Source organism: Microtus pennsylvanicus, chromosome 20, assembly GCF_037038515.1.
Source record: "Microtus pennsylvanicus isolate mMicPen1 chromosome 20, mMicPen1.hap1, whole genome shotgun sequence".
Lineage (NCBI taxonomy): Eukaryota > Metazoa > Chordata > Mammalia > Rodentia > Cricetidae > Microtus > Microtus pennsylvanicus.
Window position 1 is genome coordinate 36,735,556 of NC_134598.1, and position 15,958 is coordinate 36,751,513.

Below are 15,958 nucleotides of genomic sequence, written 5' to 3' on the forward strand. Positions count from 1 at the left end.
TCTTCTCTTTGTAATTTTGCATAAAAATTGCACATGATTGAAAAGTTGTGAAACATTCAATGCCGAGGACTTGTGCACTCAGAGAGTGAAGCAGTTAGTGTAGTTACAGTGTAGGCCACTGTGACTCCTGACTGTTTCTAAGGGAATTTTGGAGAATAAGGTATCAAGAGATGTGAACAGTTGTTTAAAATTGTTTTGATAGATTATATAATTTGTATAATTTGATTTGTATAGTTTCATTTGTGAATAATATTGTTTTTAACTTTAAAAATTTGGGGGGGGGGGCTGGAGAGATGGCTCAGCCATGAAGAGCACTGGCTGCTTGTTGAAATATGAGCGGCGGGCTGTGTCCCGCCACCCGGCTAGCTTTACCTGAAATAATTACACGGAAACTGTATTCTTTTAAACACCGCTTGGCCCATTATATCTAGCCTTTTCTCGGCTAACTCTCACACCTGGACTAGCCCATTTCTAATAATGTGTGTAGCCCATGAGGTGGCTTACCAGAGAAGATCTTAACCTGCGTCTGTCTGGAGTGGGAGAATCATGGCAACTCACTGACTCAGCTTTCTTTTTCCCAGCATTCTGTTCTGTTTACTCCACCCACCTAAGGGTTGGCCTATCAAATGGGCCTAGGCAGTTTTTTTTATTAATTAACCAATGAAAGAAAGCAACAGATTAGAAAGAAATCACTCCCACATCAGCTGCTCTTCCCTGCAATTCTGAGGTTTGATTCCCAGGTCCCAGCACCTGCTCACATGGTAGCTTACAGCTGTCTATAACTCTGGTTTGGAGGGACCCAGTACCCTCTTTTGGCACAGACACACATGTAGACAAGACCATAAACAAAAAAAGTAAGATAAAAAAAAATTGTGTGCTGGAGAGCTCATTTTGGTTCACTGGTTAACAGCATGTACTGTTTCCAGAGAACCCCAGTTGAGTTCCTTAGACCAGTATCGGGGCTCACAGCTACATGTAACTTCACTAGGGATCCAGTGCCTCCCTGTGGATACCTGTACATAGGTACTCACATACTCAGCAGGAGCCTTGTTAGCTGCGCTCCAGCGTACTGATTGTCCGGGAGTGCTCTAGTGTCTGTGAAACATCCAAGTGAGCTAGCAGTGCTTCTCGGTATTGGAGGGAAAACAGCAAATGGATGGATTCCGGTTTTGGTTTTTTTTTTTATACCGTCTGACAGTCTTTTAATTGACTCCATCTATTTCTGTCTTACAGAATCTGAACTTATTCCTGCCTTTTTGCTGTGCTTTGTATTTTTTATTCTCCTGCTATCATTTAACCTTCAGAAGTTTAATAACATGTAAAATGAGCTGTTTGAAATTAAAATCTATTACTTAGCACATTGATAATGCCTGTATCCTAGGACTCCAAGCACTGAGAAGGCTGAGCTGGGATCATGAGTTGAAGGCTAGTCTGGCCTAGGTAGCAAAAAGCTGTTTAAAAAAAGACAAAACATTATTTTTACTTTGAAAGACTTCAAATTCTGTGTATGTGTCACTAAAAGCTGTGTAAAAAGTTTACTGTCCCAGAGTTCATCCGAGGTGTTCAGTGGGCTGTGTGTGCGTGCTTGTGTGTGTGTGTGTGTGTGCGCGCGCGCGCGCGCGCATGCGCCGCGAAGCTACTCTTGGTGACGGAGGAAACCAGCACATAAAAGCAATGAAAACTCTTGCTCAGGACTTACAGTTTAGAGTGGGTGAGGTCTGGGCCCAGCAGAGTGAATTAATATCTTTGGGGTAAGTGATATTGCACTTAGTGTGTGCCAAGGTACATATATGTGACCAAAGATAACACATGAAGTGACTTAGTGACTAGTGGACCTTGCTCTGTCTTGGTCACACTTCTGGAAGCCATTGTCATTAATTTACAGGGCAGGGGTGGGCTGTCCCTGTCATCTCGGAGCTGCATGAGTAACTGAAACAGACTCAGCCTGTGAGAGTGGAGTGCAGGGGCAGCAGAGATAGGAGTGACCTGCTGTGCAGGAGCTGAGGGAAGTGTTGCTTGAGGGCTTCTTATGTCTGGCTGCTGGGTATCTGGGGATTCGACCCGAAACTGTTTGGGTTGTGTTAGAACGTTCAGCCCAAATGTCGTGACGTTCCTGAAGCAACCCTGTGATGTTTACTCTCCTTGTCCTTTCAGGAGCTGTCCTGTTTTGTCACGAGGTGCTATGAAGTGGTGGTGAATGTCATCCACCAGCTGGCTGCCCTCTACGTCAGCAACAAGTAATGCACTTTAGCATTGTTTGACTTTCATGAAGTAGAGGGAGTACTTCTTAGAAAAGTAATTATTTGAAATGGCTTTGTATTCATTTATTTACTCAGTATGTACACTTAGGATGTTTAGGTACTGCTGGACTTGTGTGTGTGTTTATAGACTAATGAGCTGCAGTTTTCACCAAGTTACGAACTTGATTTCTGTCAGCGTGAGAATGTTGGACAAAAAATTTTAAAGATATTTCATGATAGAAAAAAACTGATACAGAATTAGTTCACACACAGTGTTTTATTTTTTTTTCTGCGTACATTTAGTGGTCATATGACTTTTCTTAAACTACAGAGTCTTGGGGATGGAGCGAGTGTAGTCAGTCTACACTGAAAAAGAACTTAAAATTCTAATGATCTTCCAGATCGACCCTAAATTAAGAACTGATCAAATTTCCATAGTGCCCTTGCTGTTCTTATCACCATAAATTACATCTAACCTTTGGTCAGTTCTTTGTATTTTTTTCTACATCTATTGTACCGCTGTTGAGGGATGTGACTCATACTTTAATGAGAGCCAAGACCCAGAGGTGACATTACCACGATCTCACGGCAGCTTTGGTACTGTTCCTTGTGGTCACGCTGTGAGGGGGTAGAGGACATTTATCACCTCACTCTCGGGGACTTCTGGTCAGTTTGCTGTCTTTATGTATTCTGGCTCTTTACCAAAGCGATCTTTATACCAGGAGCAAAGCAGTGACAGTCCCCTCCCCCACTCAGTGCAAAGGATGGTAGTCCCAGATCTCCACACCCCCCCCCACTACCTGGAGTGGAATCCTGGGGACTCTTTTCCTTGTTCCTGCTATAGAAAGATAATATTTAAAGATTTTGTTCAACTTTAGATGTGCGTCCTGTATTCTGGAATACTTCATATGTAGTTTGATATGTAAGAACTATATTAAGTTTAGAAGGAAGTAAGTGGTGTGACCCTAGAGGGTGTGGTTCATTGCTTCTTAGCAGGAGTGAGAACTGAAGGAGTTTGGTTTGTTCTTAGGACTCTCCAGGTGCCAGTTTTGGTAGAGTGGACAGATTATAGTTGCTAACTGAGAGACTCATAATTCATCAGTGTGCTTCCTCTACTTCTATGCCAAGGCTCATCCTTTAGGGTTAAGAAACTCAGGTCATTGCCAGTTGTCAGGTCTTTACCTGTGAGTGCCACATAGCAGGGGTAGCCCAGACAAGTCAGAGTTTCTGCTCCTGTATTGGTTTCTTGAATTTAGAATGAACTGTAACCATAAAGGTGTGTGTGTGTTTTTTAACTTTAGTATTGTTTTATTATAGGATAGGACCCAAAATTATAGAGACAACTGGAGTTCATTTTCAGGTAAAAGTTAATTTTTCTATTTTATTTTGGAATTTGTATAATTAAGAAGTAACAATGCTAGCATCTCCACCCCTGTTCTTGTGTTCCCTCCGTCCATGCGGTTGTCAAGGCATCTCTTACTCTGCGCTGCCTCTTGTAGTTTTTCCCGGTAGTGTTCCGTGCAGATTTTCTGTTGCCAGTGAACAAATCTGCAGCGTCACAATTAAGGAAAAAATATTAGGTAAAATATATTGTATTTAGGCTAGTACCATTTGAAGCTCAGAACTGTAGTTAATAAGCCAATTGGTGCCTCCTTTCACCAATTTAATAATGAACCCACATGTGTTTTTCTTTAAAAGTTCACATGAGACTTCTAACGAGTGACTAAATGATAATCATTAAAGGTTTTTTGACAGACTATGTATGAGCACTTGGGAGAACTGCTAACAGTTTTACTTACCCTGGATGAAATTGTTGACAATCATGTCACACTGAAAGACCATTGGACCATGTACAAAAGGTACGCCACCTAAAATACTTAGAGTTTGTACAGTTGATGTGTTAGTTTGGTAAAACTAAACAGTTACAAATTATTGAGATTCTTAACAAGACCTAGCGACTCTAATGAAAAGGAATTCATGTCCAATATTTATTTTTATTTGTGTGTATGTGTTTATGACTGCCTGTCTCCATGTGTGTCCGCACATGGGTCAATGCCTAGGGAGGCCAGAAGAGGGAGCTGGATTCCCTGGAGCCACAGTCCCATGTTGTGAGCCACCTGATGGGAGCGCTGGGAACTGGGCTCAGGTTTCCTCTGCAGGGCTCAGCTCTTGAGTCACTGAACTGTTTGTCAAGCCCTGTGGTGTCCAGTAGTTTCATGAAGGCAGTCAGCCCTGCTGTTAGATGGGCTTTTGTGAGAGAGATGTGTGTGAGCATGCTCAGTGCTGCAGAAGCTTACAGGTTCCCCTTGGGATTCTGTGCAAGTGAAAGTTTCTGCCCTGCATTTCATTTATTTGATTACATACCCTGGAACACTCTTAAGTTTTTATTCAGTTTACAAGTTGTCACTGAATATTTGGTTAGTGCAGAGCAATAGGCAGCTGAATAAAGGCGATAAAAAGCGTAAGAATTTCATTAACATTGCTCCATCCGTGTTTTCCAACGTGGAGAGCTGAGGAAGGAATAGGAAATACAAAATTTTATTTCCTGGAATGTTTTTAGCTTTTAAGAATTTATTAGATAGATTTAAGCTCTTTCTTTAAATCTACAAGGTTACTGAAGTCTGTCCATCACAACCCTTCGAAATTTGGGATTCAGGAAGAAAAATTAAAGCCATTTGAAAAGTTCTTGCTGAAATTGGAAGGGCAGTTACTTGATGGAATGATATTTCAGGTAAGTAGAGATTTGTGCAGCTCCAAATTACGGGGGGACACTTTTGTAGAATACTTTGAATTTCTTTTTCTTTTCTTTTTTCTTTTTTTCTTTTTCTTTTTCTTTTTTTTTTTTTGGTTTTTTTGAGACAGGGTTTCTCTGTGTAACAGCCCCAGCTGTCTGGAACTCACACTGTAGACCAGGCTGGCCTTGACAGAGATCCACCTGCCTCTGCCTCCTGAGTGCTGGGATTAAAGGAGTGTGCCACCACTGCCTGACTACTGACATTTCTTTTCTTTAGAAAGTGGTTTGACTTATAAAAAAATTAATTATTAGTATATTAAAGTATAACTCAGTGTCTAATAGTAAACAAAAAGTTACTTATAATGAGGGTTTTAAAATTAAACTATGCAAAAATATAAAATTGAATCAGGCATGGTGGTGATACACTTTTATAGTTCCAGCACACAGGAAACTGTTCAAGACTTCAAGGCTAGCCTGGTGTACAAAGTGAATTCTAGGTCATCTTGAGATACATAATGATATCCCATTTCAAAAACAAATACAAAAATCTAAGACATAATTATTTGCATTATGTTTGTTACTAGCTTCTAGATTGAGATTTTTTAAGATTAAAAAAAATTTTGAAGGGCTGGAGATGCAGTTGATTGGTGGGGCGTTCACTTTGGTATGCTCAGGGTCCTGGATTTAATCCCCAGATCTACAAAGAACAAATCAAAACCCTTAGCAAAGCCAAATAAAAGCTTAGTTAATTCCTCTACACTCAGTACATGTGCACAAATGCATGCCTTCTAAATTGAAACCAGCTAACATTAGTTAGAAACATCACTTCTGTGTTCTCCCTATGTGGACAGTACAGAAGCAGCACATTGTCTTCCTCCCAGAAGGACCTTTGCAGCGCCGAGGGGTGGTGTCTACTCTGTCTGCTTCAGAGTTGTGTTTAGTTCTATATTATTACAGTTTTAACAGATGGACCCAGCTCTTGGTTTTTAAAGTGGGTTTTTTCAGTCTCTTAGATGCTTTGTTTTCCCTCTTGGGGACATTTCTGCAGAGTATGCTAGGAGCTGGGTATTGTAACTCTGGCTACATTTCTGCACAGAGTATGCTAGGAGCTGGGTATTGTAACTCTGGCTACATTACACAGAGTATGCTAGGAGCCGGGTATTGTAACTCTGGCTACATTACACAGAGTATGCTAGGAGCCGGGTATTGTAACTCTGGCTACATTACACAGAGTATGCTAGGAGCTGGGTATTGTAACTCTGGCTACATTACACAGAGTATGCTAGGAGCCGGGTATTGTAACTCTGGCTACATTACACAGAGTATGCTAGGAGCCGGGTATTGTAACTCTGGCTACATTTCTGCACAGAGTATGCTAGGAGCTGGGTATTATAACTCTGGCTACATTACACAGAATATGCTAGGAGTTGCATATTGTAACTGGCTACATTACACAGAGTATGCTAGGAGTTGCATATTGTAACTGGCTACATTTCTGCACAGAGTATGCTAGGAGTTGGGTATTGTAACACTGGCTACATTACACAGAATATGCTAGGAGCTGGGTATTGTAACTCTGGCTACATTTCTGCACAGAGTATGCTAGGAGCTGGGTATTGTAACTCTGGTTACATTACACAGAGTATGCTAGGAGCTGGGTATTGTAACTCTGGTTACATTACACAGAGTATGCTAGGAGCTGGGTATTGTAACTCTGGCTACATTACACAGAATATGCTAGGAGCTGGGTATTGTAACTCTGGCTACATTACACAGAGTATGCTAGGAGCTGGGTATTGTAACTCTGGTTACATTACACAGAGTATGCTAGGAGCTGGGTATTGTAACTCTGGCTACATTACACAGAATATGCTAGGAGTTGGGTATTGTAACACTGGCTACATTACACAGAATATGCTAGGAGCCGGGTATTGTAACTCTGGCTACATTTCTGCACAGAGTATGCTAGGAGCTGGGTATTGTAACTCTGGCTACATTACACAGAATATGCTAGGAGCTGGGTATTGTAACTCTGGCTACATTACACAGAATATGCTAGGAGTTGGGTATTGTAACTCTGGCTACATTACACAGAATATGCTAGGAGCCGGGTATTGTAACTGGCTACATTACACAGAGTATGCTAGGAGCTGGGTATTGTAACTCTGGCTACATTACACAGAGTATGCTAGGAGCTGGGTATTGTAACTCTGGCTACATTACACAGAGTATGCTAGGAGTTGGGTATTGTAACTCTGGCTACATTACACAGAGTATGCTAGGAGCTGGGTATTGTAACTCGTTACATTACACAGAGTATGCTAGGAGCTGGGTATTGTAACTCTGGCTACATTACACAAAGTATGCTAGGAGCTGGGTATTGTAACTCTGGCTACATTACACAGAGTATGCTAGGAGCTGGGTATTGTAACTCGTTACATTACACAGAGTATGCTAGGAGCTGGGTATTGTAACTCTGGCTACATTTCTGCACAGAGTATGCTAGGAGCTGGGTATTGTGGATCTGGGGACATTACACAGAGTATGCTAGGAGTTGGGTATTGTAACTCTGGCTACATTTCTGCACAGAATATGCTAGGAGCTGGGTATTGTAACTCTGGCTACATTTCTGCACAGAGTATGCTAGGAGCTGGGTATTGTGGATCTGGGGACATTACACAGAGTATGCTAGGAGCTGGGTATTGTGGCTCATGCCCATTATCTCCTAGTACTTGGGAAATTCAAGCAGGATTATCATAATCTAAGGACAACTTGGGCTACAGAGTGAGATACTCCCCAAAGGGGGCGGGGAGGAGAAAGCTAAGAAAGGAATTGTAATAACTAAATGAACAGAAGCTCCTAAAGGTGCTCTTCACAAAAAGATGTAGTAGCTGGAGAGCTGACTCAGCAGTACTGCCTTGAAGAGGATGTGGGCTTGATTCCCAGCTCCCATGTGGTGGCTCACAACCATCAGTAACTCCAGTTGCAGGGTATCTGATACCCTCTTCTGGCCTCTATAGGCAGTTCATGCATGTAGTGGAGAGACATACGTGTAAGCATAACACTTATACCTGCAAACTTAAAAATGCTTTCTGCTGGGTGTGGTGGAACACACTGTTAATCCCAGCGTTTGGGAGGCAGACGCAGACAGATCCTTGAGTTCAAGGCCAGCCTGGCCTACATAACGGGTTCTAGGACAGCCAGGGCTATATAGACCCTTTCTCAAACAAACAGAAACCCCACCACTTTGCAGTACATCAGCAGTGATCCCTTCCGTTCATTTCTGCTTCACTCGAATCTCCTCAGTTGGGGTTTGAGTGCTGTGTGATGGCGCTCACTGTCAGGGACACATACCTCGTCAAAGGATTTAAATATTAAAGAGCATGAGACCCAGTGTAGTTAAAATGAGTACCGAGTGGTTCATCTTACCTAGGTGTTTGCTCGTTTGTTCCCTAGAGACTGAATTTCTCTCCAAATGTTTCCTGTCTAGGCCTGTATTGAACAGCAGTTTGATTCCCTCAATGGAGGAATATCTGTGTCGAAAAACAGCACTTTTGCGGAAGAATTTGCACATAGCATTCGCTCAATTTTTGCAAACGTGGAAGCCAAACTTGGTAATGTAAATTTTGCGTTTGAGTGTTTATCAAGTTTACATGTCCTTAAAAGCCCACTTTACCTATGGTTGGTTCTGTTTTTCTGTTGTCCCTTTATAAGGTGAGCCTTCTGAGATTGACCAGAGAGACAAGTATGTTGGAGTTTGTGGGCTCTTTGTACTGCATTTTCAAATTTTTCGAACTGTTGATAAAAAGTTTTATAAGTCTTTATTGGACATTTGTAAGAAGGTAAGAACTTGAAACTTTTTATTTTCAATTTGTGATATAAGTTTGGATAAAACTAGATATCTAATAAAAGTGCTAATAAAAAGTTATTGAAAAAAGAATGTTACCTTTTATGAAATATAAAACTGTGTTAAAATAATAGAGCTGGGGAGCTGTCATCATGGATTAGTGCTTGTAGTACACTGTGACGATTGGAGTGGAGGTTACCAGAACTCATGGAAGTGAAGCAGAGACCGTATCTCACAAGCTAGTGATAATACTGACATGTGTCCTAGAACTCTGGATGACGAAAGTGGAGAGCAATGGGGAGAGACCCTCAGTGTCACGTGGGCTTCAATATATATATGTGCTCACATGTGTGTACCCACACACATGAAAAGGCATGCATGCACACCACACATACATGCAGAAATAAAACCATAGAGAGTACACACATTCTTGAAGTGAGCAATATGATAAATGAAAATAACTGCATTTCATGAATGTATGTGTGGTGACTGTGTGTGTGTGCGTGTGCGTGTGTGTGCGCGTGTGTGTGTGTGCGCATGCACGTTAACTTGTTTGCTTTATTTCTGAGATGAGGTCTTGCTATGTAGTGCAGGCTGGCCTCAGTCTCAGCAATCCTTTTGCCTCAGCCCCCTTAGAGCTGTCATTGCAGGAGTGCACCCACACCCTGGCCACACTAGCATCCTGTTAGTGCTCTCCACATGGCCTCCCTCTTCCTCTGATGTCTCCTCTTGTCCCTCCTTCCTGCTAGTAAAGTAGAAATATATTACATTGTTTATTTTTGTCTTTGCTATTTCTATGATATGACTTGGTTTCATAACTGAAACTTTGTAGTACTATCAAATAATAACAGACCACAAGGTCCTTAAGGTTGTTGTAACTGTCTTCAAGGTTGTTTCTTTATATTTTATTAATATGCCCTGGCAATAGACTAAAGTCATGAAAGGTTGAATTTCATTTTGCTTCTTATATATTACTAATTATTGTGACATCTGTGTTACTATTTAGTCAGAATAAAGTTGTCTCACCTCAGCTGTAGGCATGCTTTTATTCTTTCCACAACAGGACCCTTGGGGGAAGGTGCTTGGTAGTTATTTTGTCTCGAATCTCCTCCATTTCAGGTGCCAGCCATCACTTTAACTGCCAATATTATTTGGTTTCCTGATAATTTTCTGATTCATAAAATGCCAGCAGCTGCCAAACTTCTAGACAGAAAAAGTCTTCAAGCCATTAAAATACACAGGGATACCTTCCTGCAGCAGAAAGCTCAGTCACTTACCAAGTAAGTTCCGTATGTAACTGTGAAGGGGATGTTTAGGTACCTGTATTGGGAGTGCTTAAGTCCACAAGGTGACGTGTTCTCACTAACACTCTGCAGTCTCAGGGTGAGTCTTTGGTTTTCACTGTAATAATTTGTCTAGTGTGTCTAGGTGTGCTTGTGTAAAAGACAAGATAGCTTACAGGAGTCCATTTTCTTCTTCTACTGTGTGGGTGGTGGGTGCTTGGACCCAGACTCTGGTCCTCAGGCTTGTGTGGCAGGTGCTGTCAGCGAACCTCCAGATCCCAGATTTTCTAAGAACTTTCACTTCTCTTTTTTAAACTATTTTGTGTGTGTGTGTTTGTGTGTTATCCGCCTATTTGGATCCCTGTATCAAACCTAGTTTGTTAGGTTTGGTGGTAGTGCCTTTACCTATTGAGCCATCTCCCAGGCTAGAGCTATCTTTTTATTTATGCTTTATGAAAGCTAATGTGTGCAGATATCAAAAGTCCCAAAAGCTAAAATTTAAAAGTAATTTTTTCTAACTCAGTTCTTTTCTGTAATTCAGTCCTGCTTCTAGAAAGACAACTTTTTCTTCTGAGACTTTTCTCTCTACTATGATACTAGATATTGAACCCAGGACCTCGTGCAGTTCTAGGCAAGCGTGTCCCCAAACTATATTCTCAGTCCTTTTATTTGTGTATTTAATCTTTTACTATGTACCTTTTCAATGATGTATAAAACAAAATTATACAAAGAGCCCCAATGTTAACCATCATGTTTAGTAATTAACTGTGCATTCTGATTTGCGTACATTGCTAGCACGTTAACCTGGATGTAGTGTCATTGGAATGCAGCAGTATCCTGTCATTGGCCTTATGTTGGTCATGCATCTTATTACCTTCAATAGGAATGGGTGATTGGTGCGGAGCAATGGTGGGGCACACCTTTAATCCCAGCACTTGGGAGGTAGAGGCAGGCGGATCTCTGTGAGTTCGAGGCCAGCCTGGTCTACAGAGTGAACTTCAGTATAGCCAGGGCTACACAGAGAAACCCTGTCTTAAACACCCCCCCCCCCACACACACGCACACATAATAAAAAAGAAAGAAATGGATGATTGGCTAAAATTGGGCCTCTGCTGCACAAGGGAGAGGAAGACAAATATCCAGCATACCTGATAGCTGTTAAGCTATCTGAGGACTCTTGTGTCCTGTGGTTAATCATAGGTCAGTGGACAAAAATAGCTGATTTATGCAGTTCTGCTCAGGGCAGGAACCAGCACTGGGGAGACAAGGTTTCCATTTAGATTAATGGTGAGGGTCTAAGCAGAAAGGCAGATGTCAGGTTTTAGTAGCAGTATGTTAACAACAACAACAACAACGAAAAAAAAACAAAATGTTGTTGGTATTTTACTTCCTAAAAGTTTACCATTTTTCTGCAGTGATGGAGCTGTTAAAATGCTAGTACAAACCTGGATTTTATTAACAAGCAGTGCCCCGTTACAGACTTATCTCCACCAAGGCAGTTGGTACTTTCAGAGTTTCATTGATTTTCCCCTTTTTCCTTTCGAGACAGGATCTTGCTGTCTGGGTTGGTGTTTTCTGGAAAGCCCAGACTGGCCTCACATTCTGCCACTCCTCTTGCTTCAGCCTCCTAAGCATTAGGGCTACAGGTGTGTGTCATTGTGTCTAATGGATTATAGCGGGCTAACTGATGTGTGGAGGGAGTGTGTGTGTGTGTGGTCTGTCTGCCTGTTGCGTTGCTAGAGATGGAGCTCAGGAGGTTCCACCTTTTAAGAGGGTGACAGACTGTAGGGTCTTGAAATGAGCTGGGTGATGACTGGGAAATATGTCTTATCTTCTAAAGCCATAAGGAGTCTGCAAATTTTAGAGAAATCTGAGGAAAATGTGTGTCTCTGAATGTTGAGAGGCAGTCAGCTTCAGGAAGGCCCTAGAAGGCTACACGAGACTTTGACGGGGAAGATGTCAGATAATAACTGTCGTAGTTGCCAGCATTTGGACCTTTTCATGTTGTAGAAGGCATCACACAAAAGGCCAGCAGAGGGCCTCTGATCTCCTGGAGCTGGAGTTGTAACTCCAGTTGTGAGCTGCCAAGTAGGTGCTGAGAATTGAACTCAGGTTCTTTGCAAGAGCAGGAATTGCTCTTAACTGCTGAGCATCCCATCAGCCCCTGTGTCCACTGCTGAAGATGTTGTCCTTTTTCCTGTATTACTACAGTAATACCCATAGGTGTCATCCTCACGATGGCTTATTGTTAACACAGCCAAAGTGATAGCCCTCCTCTTAAAACCAGCTAGAGCCAGTGGCCATTCATCTCCAGTGGTTTCTCTTAAGGACTTGAGTTGAAGTTCTTGCTTTCCCCAAGGCCATTTGTTCCCCAGGCCCTTCCCTGCTCTCCCACCCACCCTCTACCTCAGTTGTGCTTTTCTGTCTCCCTCCCTTTGTGCTCCAGCCACACTGGGTGTTTGTTATTACCTAAATGCTGGGAACCTTTCCCTTAGTCTCAGGGCTTTTGCACTTGTCACTCACACTCCTTAAACTCCCTTCTTGTACATGTTTGCACATCTTACTGATCTGGGTCTTGGCACAAAATCACCCACACTGTGAGTGTGCTGTGATTACCCTATTTAAAATTATAGGACCACCCCAGGCCCTGGTCCTCCCCACAAAAGGCATTTATCACCTCACATTTTAAGAATTACTTTGACTTTAGTTATTGATTTATTGTGCATCTCTCCTTTCTAGAACATAAGCCTCATGGAGCCAGGTTTTCACCTGTTGTGTTCTCAGCACAGTAGTACTGTGTTAGTGCCGGGCTTGAATGAGCGCTCAGTGAATGTGTGTAGGTTACATACGCTTATAGAGCTTCTGTTGAAGCAGAAACCTACAGTTTACTTTTGTCAGTGTGAAGCGATGGAAATATATTTTTGTTTGTGTTCTGAGTAACCTCAATGTTTTCCTTTGCTAGAGATGTGCAGTCTTACTACGTCTTTGTGAGCTCGTGGATGATGAAAATGGAGTCTATGTTGTCTAAAGAGCAGAGGATGGATAAGTTTGCTGAAGACCTCACCAATAGGTGTAATGTTTTTATACAGGTAGTCACATTTTCTTCTTAGAATCTTTTGGGTACAATTTCTTTTTTAATTTAATTTATAGAAGTTACAATGGACACAGATGTGAAAGGGAGGGGTCTGTTTTTGTATTTCAAACAAATTGAGAGACTGGAGAGTCGGCTCAGTGGGTCAGAGCACTGGCTGCTCTTTCAGAGGCCCCCAGTTTTATTCCCAGCACCCATATGGTGCCTTAGAACCTCCTGTGCCTCTGGCCCCTGGGCAGCTGCGTTTATGTTTGTTTATCATGTGCGTGTGCACGCATACACACACAGTTTAAAATAAATAAAAGACATTGTAAGAACCGCAAAAGTTGACTTACTTAGGTTTCCTAGTGCAGCCATGTTGTGGGAACTTCTTCAGTCAGAGGCCTTTAAGACACCAGCCCCCTTTCCCCCTCTGGTCGTGGTCTCACCTACCATAAACGCACGTGAAAACCATGCTCGTGCCTCTTGGCTGCTGGAGTCAGTTCCAGTTCCCAGTGCTCGCAGAGGACTGCAGATCGCTGCTACTCTTTCTGCGAGTTTATCCCCAAATAAATAAACCTTTGATATACTCCTTGCTGAGCGGTTGTGGAACTCTTGTGTGCCAACACAGCCATTCAGAGCTCTGTGCTTTTAAGCAGGACTTTGTAGCTGGGTCCTGTAAGTTAGTACTTTAAAATGTTTATTTTGGTTCAAAATACCTGAACATTTTTATTGTAACTTAACTTTGACATTTAGATTGTTTTTATTAATTTATTGTGTGTTTGGTAGCGTATATGCGTGTAGAAGCAGAGGCTTGCCTGTGGGGTTTGTTCTCTCCTTTCTTCATGTGGTCCTGAAGCTCAGACTCAGGCCCAGGCTTGGTGGCAGCTGCCCTTACCTGCTAAGCCATTTGACAGTGCCCTTTGGGGGTTTGAAAGGTACTTATAAACGTGCACACTTTTAATTCTAGCACCCAGGAGGCAGAGGCAGGTGGATCTCTTGCGAGTTTGGCCAGCCTGGTCTAGAGAGCAAGTTCCAGGACAGCCAGGCCTGCACAGAGAAACCCTGTCCCCAAAACAACAACAAAAGATACCCCTCTCTCTCTCTCTCTCTCTCTCCCTCCCTCCCTCCCTCCCTCCCTCCCTCCCTCCCTCCCTCCCTCTTTTCCTCCCTCCCTTCCTCCCTCCCTCTCCCTCTCTCTCCCTCCCTCCCTCTCTCTCCCCCCTCCCTCCCTCCTTTCCTTCCTTCCTTTCTTTCCAGATATATGAGGATTTCTTTTATCTTTTATATTTTTTAAATTACGTGTATCTATCCTGTGTGTGTGTGTGTGTGTGCACTTAAGGGGTCACAGTACAGATGTGGAATTAAGGATACTGGTGGAAGTTGGTTCTCCTTCACCACATGGATCCCAGGCATTGAACTCAGGTTGTCAGGCTTGGCAGCAGGGACCTTACCTACTGAGCCATTGTGCTTTATTCATAATAGCCACAAATTGGAAATACCCTAGGAGACCCTCAACATAAGAGTGGAAACGAAATCGTGGTGCATTTAGACAATGGGATATTACTCAGCCGTTAAGAAAAATGAAATTTGCAGATAAATAATTGGAATTAGAAAAAAATGATCTGAGTAAGGTAACCCAGACCCCTGAAGGACAAGTACTGTATATTTAATCTTTTATTTGGGTGCTAGCTTTTAAATGTTTGGCATGTGTTCTACAGTCTGAATAACCACAGAGGTCAGGTACCGGGGTGGGAGAGGAGGACCTCCCAAGGAAGGGGAAATAGAATGTAGTATTGCAGATTGGTGAAGGGGAAACTAGAATAAGAGAATTAACTTAGAGACTGTGGTACTGTGACACATAAGACCTGTGTAGTTTCCCCCAGAGGGAGCCCCAGCACTGAGATGGCAAAGTCAAATCAGGACCCCCCCTAGCCGAGAAGCTGTTTGTCACTGATAACAGCTGGTAAAAGGAGAAATCAGTTTTCCCCAGTGAGTGGCACTGGGAATACCAACCACACTCCAGGGCAGGCCCCGTGCTCAGGAGTCGTTGGCCAGAGTTGACAAACTCCATGATTGTGCTTTTTGTTTTGGCTTTTTTTAATTTGATGGAGAGAGAACATAAGTCGGGTGGGGAGGAAGCTGGCGAGAACTAGAGGAGGGGAAAACATGATCAAAATATCGTATGAAAATTTGTTTTAATTTAAAAAGAAACTGAAGAAAAAAATAAATATGGAGTTTTAAACCCTTTGGAGATTTAAATGAAACATGTGAGGGACTGGAAAGATGGCTGAGCAGTTAAAAGAGCTTGTTACTTTTCCAGAGGACCTGAATTCAGTTTCCACCACCCAACTCTATGTTCACAGCTTACTACCATCTGTATGTAACTCCAGCTCCGGCAGATCCAGTGACTTCTTCTGGCCTATGCACACACCTGCACACATGTACACAGAAGTTTAAATATAAACTCATCCACCGTCTGTTTATTATTTACTCTTATTTCTCCGAGTTTAGCAGCATTCCAGAACACTTCTAAGCTTCAGAGACTTACTCTGTCAGGAACGAATGGGGACAGAAGGTGGATGAGCAGACAGATGTGGACGGTGGGATTGGTTAGAGCCGTGGCTCCTTCCCAGCGCTGTGGCCCTGTGACACTCATGTTGTGGAGACCACCAGGCATAACTTCAGTTTTGTTGATGCTTCACAAGTGCAGCTTTACCACTGTTAGGAATCGTAACGTAAATGTGTGACGTGGCCGTGAGAAGCACTGGTCTAGGCAGAGGA

At 42.6% G+C, this 15,958-nt stretch overlaps 1 protein-coding gene across 2 annotated transcripts in view; it reads left to right on the forward strand.

The window, feature by feature from the left end:
* The window catches only part of Washc4 (WASH complex subunit 4), a 49,613-nt gene that overhangs the window by 6,606 nt on the left and 27,049 nt on the right, over positions 1-15,958 (forward strand). Inside the window, exons 7-14 of one of the 2 annotated variants that reach the window (XM_075954140.1) lie at positions 2,155-2,237; positions 3,558-3,600; positions 3,996-4,099; positions 4,848-4,971; positions 8,465-8,588; positions 8,689-8,816; positions 9,941-10,101; positions 13,067-13,193. In XM_075954140.1, coding sequence (XP_075810255.1) covers positions 2,155-2,237; positions 3,558-3,600; positions 3,996-4,099; positions 4,848-4,971; positions 8,465-8,588; positions 8,689-8,816; positions 9,941-10,101; positions 13,067-13,193 — 894 coding nt within the window. The remainder of the gene's footprint in view (positions 1-2,154; positions 2,238-3,557; positions 3,601-3,995; positions 4,100-4,847; positions 4,972-8,464; positions 8,589-8,688; positions 8,817-9,940; positions 10,102-13,066; positions 13,194-15,958) is intronic. The other variant, XM_075954141.1, reaches the window with a different exon arrangement.